General features: G+C 37.2%; 1 protein-coding gene across 5 annotated transcripts in view; it reads right to left on the bottom strand.

Annotated features, from left to right (window-relative positions):
* Nucleotides 1-14,271, bottom strand: part of LIN52 (lin-52 DREAM MuvB core complex component) — a 111,545-nt gene that overhangs the window by 26,522 nt on the left and 70,752 nt on the right. Inside the window, exon 6 of one of the 5 annotated variants that reach the window (XM_070514056.1) lies at nt 5,218-6,532. The exons of 3 other annotated variants lie outside the window; for them this stretch is intronic. In XM_070514056.1, the coding sequence (XP_070370157.1) occupies nt 6,396-6,532 (137 nt within the window). In that variant the 3' untranslated portion in view covers nt 5,218-6,395. Of the gene's footprint in view, nt 1-5,217; nt 6,533-7,051; nt 9,966-14,271 lie in introns of those variants that run through there. One more of the 5 variants, XM_044773991.2, reaches the window with a different exon arrangement.

The following is a 14,271-nucleotide window of genomic DNA, read 5'->3' as shown; positions in this document are numbered from 1 at the left end:
ATCTATATGCCTTTAATTTCTTTGTCTTTCCTTATTCTACTGGTTAGGACCTCTGGCAAAATGCTAAAAGTAGACATCCTTGCCTTGTTCCCAGTCTCAGGGAGAAAGCATTCAGTCTTTCACAACTACGTATGATGACAGAGGTTTTCTGTAGATATCAAGATCCTTTCTACTTTTAGTTTGCTGAGATTTTTTTTAAACCACAAATACGTGTTGAATTTTCCAAAAGGTTTTTCTATACCCATTGAAATGATCATATTTTTTCTCCTTTGTTCTGTTTATATAGTAAATTATTTTAATTTTAAATATTAAACCAACTTTGCATTCCTGAGATAAATTCCACTTGATCATGATGTACTATTATTTTGTATGTTGCTAGAACAGACTTGCTAATATTTTGTTAAGGATTCTAACTCTTCATTAAATGTTTAATAGAATTTATCAGTGAAGCCATCTGAGCTGAAGTTTTGTTTGTGAGGTTTTTAATTACAAATTCACTTTCTTTATTAGATGAAGAGCTATTCAGGTTTTCTCTGCCTTCTTGAGTCAATTTTGAAAATTTGCATCTTTCAAGGAACTTGTCCATTTCACCTAAGCTATCAAATTTATTGGAATAAAGCTTCCTTATTATCGTTCCATTGTCTGTAGGATCTATAATGACACTCCCTCTTTTCATTCCTGATGTTGGTAATTGGTGCCTTCTTTCTTTTTTTACTTGATCAGTCTAGGTAGAGGGTTATCCATTTTATTTATCTTTTCAAAGAATGAGCTTTTTGGACTCACTGCTTCTGCTCTTATCTTTTGATCAATTGATCCTTTTATCATTATGAAATATTGGTAATATTCCTAGTTCAACTCTACTTTGATATTAATATAGCCACTCCAGCTTTCTTTTGATTAACGTTTGCATGAAGTGTGTTTTTCTATCCTTTTATTTTTAATTTATCTACGTCTTTATATTTAAGCTTGTATATAGCATATAGTTGAGGCTTGCTTTTTTATCCAGTCTGATAATCTCTGCCTTTTAACTGGTGTATTTAGACCATTTATATTTTTCCCCCAGCTTTACTATTATTGACACATATGTAAGTTTAAGGTATACAATGTGATGATTAGATACATGCATATATTACAAAATGATTACCATTACAAAATGATTACCACAATAAGGTCAGTTAACACCTCTATCTCATCACATAATTATGACTTTTAATGTACGTGGTGATCACATTTAAGTTCTACTCTCTTAACAACTGTCAAGTATATAATTAGACCATTTATATTTAATTATTGATATGGTTTGGTTTATATCTATCATCTTGCCAGTTATTCTATTTGTCCCATATGTTGTTTGTTCCTTTTTCCCCAGCCTTCTTTTGGATCAACAAAGTATTTTTTAGTATTCCATTATATTTCTACTGTTGCCTTATTAGCTATGCCTTAAATGTCCTTAAATATTTCTGGAGACAAATTATCTTGGCTTTGGCTTATCTAGAAAAATGTCTTTATTTTGCCTTTATTTTTGAAGAATATTTTTGCAGGATATATAATTCTAAGTTGAGAGGTTTTTTTTCCTTTCAGTATTTTAAAGATTTTATTCCATTACCATGGGCTTGCTCATCTGTGTATCTTTTTCTTTCTGCCCGCTTTGAAGATTTTTCCTTTATCACTGGTTTTCCACAATTTATGATATGTCTTGGTATAGTTTTCTTCATGTTTGTGTTTGGGTTTCACTGACTTTCTTTATACCATATTTGGAAAATTTTTTGGCTATTTGTTTCTTTAAATATTTTTTCTGGCCTCCACCTGACTCCTTTTATTCTGGGACTGCAATTACATGTATGTTAGACTGCTTCATATTGTTCCACTGAGGTTACACTAATTCTGTTTTCAATATTTTTCTCCTGGTGCTTCACTTTAGATAGTTTATATCCATTTCTGTAGTTTCTTTTGCTATTCAAATTGGGTAGAACTGCTCAACTAATTCATTTTTTGAGGAAGATTAGCCCTGAGTTAACATCTGCCCCCAATCCTCTTTTTGCTGAGGAAGATTGGCCCTGAGCTAACATTCGTGCCCATCTTTCTCTATTTTATATGTGGGACGCCTGCCACAGCATGGCTTGATAACACGGTGAGTAGGTCTGCACCTGGGATCCAAATCAGAGAACTGTAGGCTGCCGAAGTGGAATGTACAAACAACCGCTGCGTCACAAGGCCAACCCCTCAACTAATTCATTTTTAAGTGAGTAAAGCTCTGTATCTGATTTTATGCACATCATATAGATTTTAATAACAGGCATAAATAAGTCCATAATGCTTGTTATCTTTTCTATGGTTTGTAGTAGGAAAAGTGGCTTTTCAGAAAAGGAAAGGGACTGAAGATTACTCAATCTTGGAAGAGGAAGGAAGAGGAGGGGAGCTTATGGTATGGATTATTCATAACTCCATTTTTATAATCAAGTCTTATATTATCAAACAAAAAAACCCCTACCTCTCTATAACTTTTCAATCTCTTCTATTTAATCAGAAAGAAAATGTAACATCTAAACTCCAAAGCAACTTCTAAAATATCAAATAGGATATTGTAGAGTTCATCTCACTAAGAATTATTTTTATTTTCTTTTGCTTTTAGGTTGGTAATTTGGCAAAAAAAAGCACTATAAATTCTGGCAGGTAATCAAATAAATTAACATTTCATAACTCATATACACACACAAAGGGAAGAAATGCCCATTAGTAATTATGCTTGAGAATCTGTAGAATAAATAAAAATCCTAAAAATGTTAAAAAGGCTGGTGTTAGTGGAATTTAGATGAAAATTACTTAACTTTTCTAAACATTGTTAATTGGCAGTATTACCTAGCTTTTCACAAGAGGGCAGCAAGAAGCTTTCTAGCATAACGAAAGTCCTATTTGAAAGGTATGACAGAATCTCAAGCTATTATATAATTATTGGGGCAATCTGTAAAAACGTTATGAACACATAGCTGATAAAGATTTCAGGAGGTTTTATAACTCATTCTTCTACCTTTACAAGAGCTTATTAAGTTATCAAGGCAAGAAACCTATAACATAAAAACTTGATCCCTCCTTCAAAGACTATATTTTGATAATATAGAAAATATTCTAAGAAATAGTAGACCAAAATATTTAAACAACCATTAAGACAAAGCATGATAAGGGCCACAATATAGCTAAAGAATAAGTGCTATAGGAGTCCAGAGATGGAAAGAGCACTACTAAGGACCAGAAAAAATTAGACTTGAATTAGGCCTCGAGTGTGAATAAGATGTGGACGAGTGGAAAGGAGGGGCCAAGGCATTCCAGATGACAGTCACAGGAAAGGACAAAGACATAGAGTGCTTTTGGAGAGATAAATGAGGCAGAATCTTCAGAAATACCCACAGATAAAGATTCACAGGAAAGCATACAGCCTGGAAGAACAGATTCCCAGAAGTCAGAGAAGTGTGTGAAGAGTAATGAGGCTAGAAAAGGCTAATGGATAAATGTAAAATCTGATATTTAATTTTAAAAAACTGTGCAGGATAGGAGTGGACACATGATTTGATAACTAGAAAACCTTAGGTTTTTAGTTGATTTTCAAGTTCATTATGAGCTAACTCTGGAAGATGCAAATGCTAACAAACAAATAAACAAAAATCTTAGTTTCCATTATCAGAAGCCGTGTCCAGATCAAAAGAAACAATACCACACTACTCAGGGATCAGTCCACAACTAGAGTGCTGTATTCAGTTTTCATTGTTATATTTTAAGAAAAATGTTGGTAAACTAGAATCTATATCCAAATAAAGGAAACCAGAGTGGTATCTCAAAACTGCCACAACAGGAAGATAAAGATGACACTGGTTTTGGGGCTGGCCCCGTGGCCGAGTGGTTAAGTTTGCGCACTCCGCTGCAGGAGGCCATGTTTCATTGGTTCGAATCCTGGGCGCGGACATGGCACTGCTCATCAAACCACGCTGAGGCAGCGTCCCACATGCGACACTAGAAGGACCCACAATGAAGAATATACAACTATGTACCGGGGGGCTTTGGGGAGAAAAAGGAAAAAAATAAAATCTTAAAAAAAATAAAAAGAAATGAAAGTTAAAAAAAAAAAGATGACACTGGTTTCATTTACTTTTATCTTTCCCCTTTAAACCTGCTTCATCTTCTGGATCCCCATTCTAGGCAATGGGAGCACATCTACTGAGTAACCCATGTTAGAAACCTGGGAAGATCATGCTGGCTCCTTCTCTTTCACTCCCATCTTCAACTGGTCACTAAATCTTGTTGATTCTCTAACCCAAACATCTCACGTCAGTCACATTGTCTGCATTACCACTGCCTTTATTTATCTCATCTCTGGATTATTACTGATAACCTAACTGATCTCCCAGTCTCAACTTTACTCTCTTACAAAACCACTTTCCACACAACAGCTAGAGACTTTTCTATAGCCAAATCTAATCATACTACTCCCTGGTTTAAAAAGAAATCTTCAATTACTTCCAGTCATCTTCAGAATAATGTTTAAATCCTTTTTCATGGTTTACAAGGCCCCTTCCTATCTCTATTTCTTTATTCATCAGATATTTACTAAGAGTCTATTATGTGTTAGGTAATGTGGATACAATGATGAATGGGCCAGTCAAGGTCCTGTCACTCATGGAGCTTACTAATGGACAACTTCATCTCCTGCTATTCTCCCAGCACTCCAGCTACACAGGGACAATTAGCATTTCCTCAAATGCACCATGTGAATTCCTATTTCTGTACCTGTGTATGTTATTCAAATTACTTAGACTGGCCTGTGGCTTCTTCTGTATTCTTCCCTCTTCTGTTTCCTACACTGCTTGATATCCATCTGGCAAATTTTTATGTACTCTTCAAGACTCAGCTTCAAGAGTCTCTTCTATGAAGGCTTTCCTGAACCCTCACTCAGGCGGAGTTGGTTATTCCCCACTTCTTGTCAGCCATGAACCACATACAAACTTCTGTTACACTGTACTACAATTATTTAATCACATGCATATCTCTCACTGGTGATGACTTACTCACAGATGTTGTATTTATCTTTGAGATCCTAGAATCTAACAGTGTCTGATGCATAATATAAGCTCAATTAATAACTGTGAAACAACTGAATTACATGATTGGTTACATGAATGAACTTTTAAAAAGGGTACTATGATAGATTTCTTTTTTTTTGAGTTAATGATAGGTTACAATTTGTGAAATTTCAGTTGTACATTAATGTTTGTCAGTCGTGTTGTAGGTGCACCACTTCACCCTTTGTGCCCACCCCCCACCCCACCTTTCCCCTGGTATCCACTAAACTGTTCTTAGTCCATAATTTTAAATTCCTCATATGAGTGGAGTCATACACAGATTATCCTTCTCTCGCTGGCTTATTTATGATAGATTTCTTAAAAGACATTGAACTATTTACATGTGAGAGAAATTTGCACTTTTTTTTGTTGCTACTGATATTACAAGTAACAACTATAACTATAAATTAAGAGAAGTATGAGAGAAGGGAAAATTCTAGTGGGATGATTTTAATTGTCTAGCAATGGAAATGAAATCTCTACCACTGGACATGCTGAATTGGATGTTGCAGGAGGAACAGACTTATGATGCTGGAGAGAGAAGAAATAAACATGGAAATAAGATTGAAGGTTCCTTACAAGTCACCAGTAAACAGAAACTAGAATACAAAGAAAAGGAGGGATAATCCTTTGAGAAGGACATTACTTGGAATTAGGAAAAAGGATGAGAAAAAAGACAAAGAGCTCAGGTATTAAGAGAAAGGCAGAGAAGAAGGTTCACTTAAGATAGTCTCAGTATTCCTGGTAAAATAGAAGCTTCTCTTAAAGGAGAGGAGAAAAAATGTACTGAGAACGTGGGAAAAGAAGATATTTTATAATCAGTCACTGAGACAAGGCTCAAGTCAATAAGACATCCAAGATACGAAATCTGTCTTACTTTCAAAGGCCTGTAAAATAGACAATTTCATACTTCTATCCAAATTTTAACATCCCTCTCAGTCCAGAAATTCTTCCTATTATCTAACCCAAATCATTCAGACTTCAGATTAAGTATATTTCCTTTTACTCTAAATTGTGTTGGAAAAACTGGTTAATTTTTCTATCAGAACATTATTAATTAAAGGCAAGTGATAATAGCACTGCCAGCCCCATTAATAAATAACAACTGTTACAACAGAGAGGACTATAAGATTAGGAGTAAACAGAAATATTATAAAAATGGAGCAATTCAACATGGAGACTAGCTGTTTATTTTGTAGATCTTCTGTTGAAAGGAAAAAAATAAGACAGAATCCTTAATTCCTATAGTTGAAAAGAATATTTGAGATCACCTAATTGAAGCTCCTACCTATTCCCAAGCAGCATCTGGTAACATTCAGAGCTGATCGCAGAGCTGTGCCTCAGCAGTCCAGTGATGGGCAACTTGGTACTTTTTGAGAGTCTATTTAATCTCTGGACATTTGGAAAGTTCTTCCTTAATACTGTAGCAAAAGCAAAACAAACAAACAAACCTCTCTCAAACTTCTCCCCATTGTCCCTAACTCTGTCCTCTGGAACAGGACATGGATAAATGCCCATGGTTAGTCAATGCAGACCAAATGGCATGTAATGAGTCTAATCGAAAGGAAGGAAAAATAGGTGGAGAATTAGGGACAACTCAGTCAATAGACAGCTGGCCCCTGAATACTTTAAGAGCGATAGAACCCCTTATCATCTTCCTTGACACTAGGATTCTGTTCAAACCCAAGAGGTTTATAGAAATTGTACAATTCTTTGTGCTTGCAGATATTCAGTATTTCTTCAGATGAAACACAAAATAAGGAGAAATAGCATGTGATTCTATAGCCAAACATGGACGATCCATTAAAAAGACAAGTGACAGCTCAACCCTCTCTCCAGGAACATTTGTTATCTATGCCCTTATCCTTCAGGGATTTCAGCTGAATGACATTTGCTGTAGGTTGATAATTAGTTTTTCTTTCTTTCTTTTTCTTTTTTTAAAAAAAAGCATAGGAGGCCAATGTTGGCTTCTTCCCCATGAGAGACACTAGCCTGAGTGGTTTGGGGAATATATGCCTTGATCGGATTTGCACTATGACTCCTGAATGCATGAGCCATCCCATCAACACCTGCTCTCCTGACAGGCCACCAGGGACTGGCAGAAAAAGGATCCATCAATTCCTCTCTCCCCGGAGAGATCACCCAGACCTAGTATTAAATGTACAGTTCAATGCCATGTTAAAAAGTGAAATCCGATCCACCAAAACCTACCAGTGACCAGAGGTCAGTATTTAGAAGACTTTAATAATGGAAATTAGCATAGAATTTAACTTTTTTCCCCAACTGAATTGTAATCCAACTAAATACTCAGAAAAGTACCACTTACATCAAGGGAGGAAGGATGGGGAGGAGTGAAATTCCTTAAGCGAATCATGTCACCAACAGATTGCTAAGGGCTTGAGTTTTGGGTTCTATTTCTTATCACCAGATGGAAATAAACAGCTGCTTCCCACTCAAATACTGAATTACTTATTTTGGATTATAATAAGTTTGGGCATGCAGATTTTATAACACAAACACTGAAAATATGTAAGCAATCACATTTGAATTCAAAGTAATTAGCTTCCTTTCCATAAACAAACAGAGGTAGACATCTTTTACTTTTTGGCCTATTCATATACATTTCCTGTTTTGGTTTCCATTTATTTTCCTATTAAACATTATTGAGCTTTGAATCTCTAAATGTTAAAACATCTGGTCTCTGTCCTTCCTATTACCTATTTCACTTATTTTTAACAATTAAGTTATTTTTTGAAAAATTAAAGTTATACATGTACATGTTTCAAAAATCAAGTAATTCTAAATCATTTGTTATGAAAAACTGCAGTTCACCTTTAACTCCTTCTCAGTGGCAACTATTTTCACCCTGTTTAGCTGATAATTTTATATTACCTCTATGTCTCTAAATGACTAAATAATATGCTTGTATTACTGTTTCTTGATTTTTCAATTTGAGGCATTATCTATTGACTTCCTTCAATATAGAAAGTGATGATTTAGCTCCTTTCTCCACCCCTCCACCTTAATTCTCACAACACATGTGCAAGTATGCCAGAACTTATCCTCTCAGTTACATACTGTAACTACTTAGATTAATATTCACTTTCTACATTATTATGATTATGTGTGTTATTTATAACAAGCCATGTAATAAACTATGATTACTTTTCCTTTTTTGCATTTTTGTCTTCCCTGGTTTTTTAGTTTGCCTGGTTTTTTATGTACTTATCTCTAATTCAGCCACAGACTTCGTCTGCCTGTTGTCTAAATCTTAAGATATTGAGATGTATCATGTAATAGGACAATTTCATCTGCCCGAAGAAGTCTCCAATATGGTCTAGTTGTCCTCTGTGCCTGGTGCACAGCAATCACTGTGGGGAGCCCCTGTTTTCTGTATCCCATGTCTTCTTTCTTGGCTTATTCCCTCATTTGGGTGGTACATAACTTCCAATAGTTCATAAGAATTTATGGGAGGTCAATTTTTTGAGATCTTCCGTGTCTAAAAATGTCTTTATTTTATCTTCTCACTTGAGTTGGCATTCTAGGTTGAAAATAATTTTCCCTCAGAATTTTGAGGGCATTGCTTCAATGGTCTCCAGTGTTGAAGACATTCTGATTCTCATCCTCTGTATGAAACCTGTTTTTTGACTGTCTTCTCTAGAAGCTTCCAAGATCTTGTCCTTTTCCTCAGAGTTCTGAAATTTCCTAATGATTTGCCTTGGAGTAGGTCTGTTTTCATCTATTTTGGTGGCACCTGGACCTTTCGGACTGGAAATCGATGTCCTTCAATTTGGGGAAGTGTTCTTGAAGCACTTCATTAATGATTTCTTCTGTTTCTCTTTCTGGAACTCCTATTATTCACATTTTTGCCTCTCACAGACTGGTTTTCTTCTCTTTTGTTCATGTCTTTTTGCTCTACTTTTTGGGAGAATTCCTTAACTTTAACTCTGAAAACTTTCTTTGAGTTTTCTATCATGTTTTTCCTTTCCGTGAGTTCTTTCCTGTTCTCTACATAGTTCTTTTTAATAGCATCCTGTTTTGTTTTTTTTTTAAATAACATATTATGTCACAATTTCTTCTTTTTTTCTTCTTCTTCTCCCCAAAGCACCCCAGTGCATAGTTGTATATTCTAGTTGTAGGTCCTTCTGGTTGTGCTATGTGCCTTACCGTGGTTTGATGAGCAGTGCCATGTTCGTGCCCAGGATCTGAACCAGCGAAACCCTGAGCCACGGAAGCAGAGCATGTGAACTTAACCACTCAGCCATGGGGCTGGCCCCAATAGCATCCTGTTCTTATTATATTTGCAATTTTTTTTGTTTGGGTGAGGAAGATCAGCTCTGAGCTAACATCTGTGACAATCTTCCTCTACTTTGTATGTGGGATGCTGCCACAGCCTGGCTTGATCAGGGGTGTGTAGGTCCACATCCAGGATCCAAACCTGCAAACTTTGCCGCTGAAGCAAAGGACAAGAACTTAACTGCTACGCCACCAGACTCGCCCCAACATTTGAAATATCTTCTTTCTCTGAGGATATTAATGAGATAGTCTGCATAGTCCATTTTCTCCAAGCTGATTTTTTTCATTTGTTGCCTTTGGTCTTCATTTTTTATGTTAGGGATTTATCTCAAATATTGATAATCTTTCATTGCTTTTTCATATGTAAGAACAGGGGACTAAAAAGCTGCTTGAAAGGTCTGAGTGTAGGAGTTGGGCTTGTTGACTATGAACTTCACTGCAGTATGACCAGGTTGTTCAGCTGTAGACTTTCAGTGTCAGTGCCTTGACTCTTCTTGGGCTGGTCAGATTCCCCAGAGAAGTCTCTTCCAACCTCCTGACTGGAGGGTGAAGGCCTGGCTGTGGAGGGAGGGGTAGTCTCAGCATACAGTGTACACAATTCACTGCATTTTCAGTACAGAATCCCCTTCCTCAGTTGGTCTGGCATCCACCAGACCAACTTTGAGGAACCACTTTGTTTTACCCTCTCTAGAAAATAAAGTTGCAGTCTTTTGTGGTAGAATAAAGCAGGTGATCTAGGTATGTGACTCCTTTTTTTTTTTTAAGAATTTATTTTTCCTTCTTCTCCCCAAAGCCCCCTAGTACATAGTTGTATATTTTAGTTGTGGTTCCTTCTAGTTGTGGCATGTGGGACGCCACCACAGCACGGCTTGATGAGCGGTGCCATGTCCGCGCCCAGGATCCAAACCGGTGAAACCCTGGGCTGCCGAAGTGTAGTGTGCGAACTTAACCACTAGGGCATGGGGCTGGCCCCATACTTTTTTTTTTTTAACTGAAGTACAGTCGACATCTGACTTCTTCTTAAACAAATTTTAATTACTCTTCCTTATTTAAATCATCTCCCCCTTCTACCTAGTACCAATCTTCAGCCTTTTGGAGTACTGTGAGGTGTGAACTAGCTTGGTTCTTGGCTTTCCTCACTTAGGATGGTTTTTCTTAGGTCTGCTAAGTTCACATGCCTACCAGCTTCCAAAATTTGGCTGTTGTCCTCTTTCCTGTTCTCTTTGTTAGGGCTTATATCTTTAAAAAAATTTTTTTTAGTAGAGTTTGGGAAGGAAAGGAAAGCAAACATGTGTATTAAAACCATCATTAACCTGGAAGCACTCTCTTCCTAAATTTATTTTTCACTATAAATACTTCAGCTTTCCCCATGATTCTGTTTTGTCATCCTCCCCACTCCCACCTTGGTTTTGTCTTTATAGTCCTAATGTTAGTTACAGTCTTTCTAAAAAGCAAGAGACAGTGGGTAGCTTCTGAAAAAGCAGCAATGGAGGAAAGAATAGGAAAGTACTTCTCTGTTCTCTGATTGCCTTGAAGGCTGTTTCCATTTCTTATTCTGTAAATAAACAAGATTCCATCTATTCAACAGGCATTTGCACAATACTGTTTTGTAATATACAAAAATAATATAAAGCATGGTCCCTGACAGCAAGAGTCTTACAATTTAGTTAGGAACACAAGCATAAATAACCATTGAGTGCTAAAGGAAGTCAGGAACACGACGGCTCAATGTGGCTGAAAAAGAACTGAGAGAGAATAATAACAATTCAAGAAAAATGAAATGGTTAGAAGAGAGAATTAGTCATAAAAGAAATTAGGAGAATTCAATGTGGTTAAAAGGTTGGAAGAGCCATTCTATTCATATCCATGCTTTGTCTTCCACTTACTAGCAGATTTGTTTTTTTAATTTTGAAAATCTGTTAAAACCTATTGATAGAATAATAGTTATTAAACCCTTTTGTGAAAAGTAGCCAACAATTTGAGGGACATTTACAGCTGAGTCTATCACTGCCTCAGATGGTGTTATTTAGATGGTGAATGCTACCCAGCCAACTGCGAAAGTTACAGGTGTACCCTACTTTGAGAGAAATAAACATATATTAAAAAACAAAACAAAAACTATTTATAATGCAAAATGAAATTATTTAATTTGTGAGATTTAACGTTACACAAGGCTTTTCCTCACTGTGCCCGTTATTCATTTATTGCCTCTCAGCTCCTAACTCGCCCTTCTCTGCCCTGCTTTGTGATGCCAGAGCTGGATCCCGCACAGGCTACATTTCTCCACTGTCAGCTGGCTGGATGTTAAGCTTACCAATAGAAAGGGCACTGGTGGGAGACTGCAAGACTGAAGCAGGAAGAAATAACTCTTCTTCCTTCTTACAGTGTGTGGTTTTTCTGCGCAGCGACAAGCAGGTTTGTACGTGGGGGTCCCAGCAAAGTTCACCCTGCCAATGGCAGCCCTCAGCTCAGTGGCGGGGCCCTCTCTGGCTGCTCCTGTAATTCACCAGTGGAGTACCCTCTGGCAGGGGCAGCATGTTTCTGCGGCAGCCAAGTCCTCTCTTCAGATGTCTGAACGTCAGCCTTGTGGAGACCTCCTCTAAGTTTCTCAGTTCCTCTGCAGTTCACCCTCCTTCAGCCCTCGAGGTAACAGCTGTCTGTGGCTGCTACCTCTGCACACCTTGGAGTGTTCTTTTACCCCTTTAAAAGTTAACTACCTTTCACCTAGTTAACAATTCTTTATTTAAAACAACCATAAAGATAAGGTTACCCAAACCACGAGTATTAAGCAATGAAGAAAAAGAGTAAAGAACAAACTATATCAGAGAAACTTCTGGATTTTGGTGTGTTACAAGATTAGTGGCTGACAAGAACCCAATAGATGAAAGAACCTGATTATAAGAAAGCATTTAATACTGCTTCTCCTGGCATCTTCCTTGCAAAATTAATTAAAACTAGCCAGGATATATGAGTCTCATGAATTGAAAACTGGCCTCAAGACCGCAAGGAGTGATTATAAACTGCCTTAAATCACATTGAGGAAAGTGTCTGGTAGAATGTCCAGAGAGTATTAGATTGGTTATAATCCAGTCTTTCCATTAGTGCTTGGGAAAGTAAAGAGTAAGTTAATTAATGTTTAGTAGACATTAACTAGAAGGGATTTGTGAAAACGAGTATGGTCTAAAGTATAAGACATGGAAAAGTGAGAAAGATGTACAAAAAGTAAACTCTTTCCCTTTACTATGAATAATTAATATAAAAATTTTCACCTAGTGATCTCAAAACCTCCATAAGTATACGGGACTACATAAAGTTGATAGGGAAGAATTAAAGGATTTTATCTGGGCTAACTAAGAACAGCAGCCACCTCGGGGAACCTAATTTCTTTCAGTCTATAGAGATTATAAATTCATAGAGAGAACAGTGTTTGGGTCTATAAATAATCCTTTGCACAACCACATCATATGGCATTTAATGCCAGAATTTCCTTTTCATGTGGATTTGTAAATTTACAAATACAGAGAGGCAGAGAAAAAACAGAAGAAGCACAAGGAGCAGTAACACCAGCAGCCAAACTGAATGTTTTATTGGTAAAGTTATCACTTATATCTTAAAGAGACTGCTTAAACCCAGAAGTTGTCTGGTCTCTTCTCTCCTCTCGTGAATTTTCCTAGCATCTATGTGCGTGTCAGGCACTGAGGACCCAGTGGAGAACAAAGCAGAAACTGACAAGTAACTGCAATACTGGGTTAGGGTAGGAGGAAGGAGATGGTGCTGGTAGAGCATATATCCTGGGAATGGGAATGAAGTAGGAATAAACCAAGTCTAGGGATTAGGCATGGCCTTCCAAAGGAATTAACATTTAAACTAAGCCTGGAGTTTGCTCTAGTTTCTGTGTGGGCAACTTCTCAAAGGAATGAGTCGTCAATGGTAATTTCTCGCTACAAGACAGACGATGGTCCAAGAACAAGCCAACTGTTCTCAAATTGACTTCATCCAGTCTAAAGGGGCCCCAGTATCTGTTTTTCTTGAGAAATTAAGGGCCTTAAAAATTCTAGCAAGTCACAATTTAGCTAGGAAAGGGCTGGATTAAGCCCCTCCTCCACCCATATCTATAGAGATACACTGTGCTTCATGCTTCTTTCTAGTAGTTAGCTGGGTAAAGGGAAGACTGGCCTTAAGAAGTGACTTATTCATGGCAGTGCTAAGTAGACCTCAGGAGAGTACCCGGGGCCAGGACCAAAAGCTTTCCCCAGTTCCCGTGCTCAGAGGACTGAGGCCACACTCAGCAAGCAAGTTTAGGAGCAGAGGCTTTGGAATCACACATGCCTGAATTCTAGTCCTGCCTGTCATTCAATACTTTGGGCAAGTCATCCCCTCTTTCTTCACCTGTATAATGAGGATAATAACAGTAGCTACCCTGCACAGGAGTGGTATCAGGATATGGATAAGGAGCTGGACACAGTGACAGGCACATATAAGGAAATGTTAGCTGCTGATGTTAATAACAAACAAGAATGTATCTGTATATGATGACTATATCTATAAGTAACTGAAGGAGTATATATATATGTTCATTTGTATAAGCCTAAATTGTTTATTAAACCCACATTTAGCTAAGTTAAAGTGATGTCTTAGAATGTCCCATTAGGCAAACAAGATACAACAGGTTGAAAACAAGTATCTCCCAGGCCCAGAGAGAATTTTTTCTGGTATTCTCTATTCTAGTTAATAAAACCAATTAAAAAGTACTCATGTTAGAAAGTGAGAGTCATCTATAACTCCTGTCCTGCATCTTCCAAAACTGGTCTCCCTGCCTCTAGTGGTCCACTAGACACTAAAAAAGACGCCAGACACTAAAAAG

Source organism: Equus asinus, chromosome 7 (assembly GCF_041296235.1).
Source record: "Equus asinus isolate D_3611 breed Donkey chromosome 7, EquAss-T2T_v2, whole genome shotgun sequence".
Taxonomy (NCBI): domain Eukaryota; kingdom Metazoa; phylum Chordata; class Mammalia; order Perissodactyla; family Equidae; genus Equus; species Equus asinus.
This window is presented reverse-complemented; position numbering and strand designations above follow the sequence as displayed.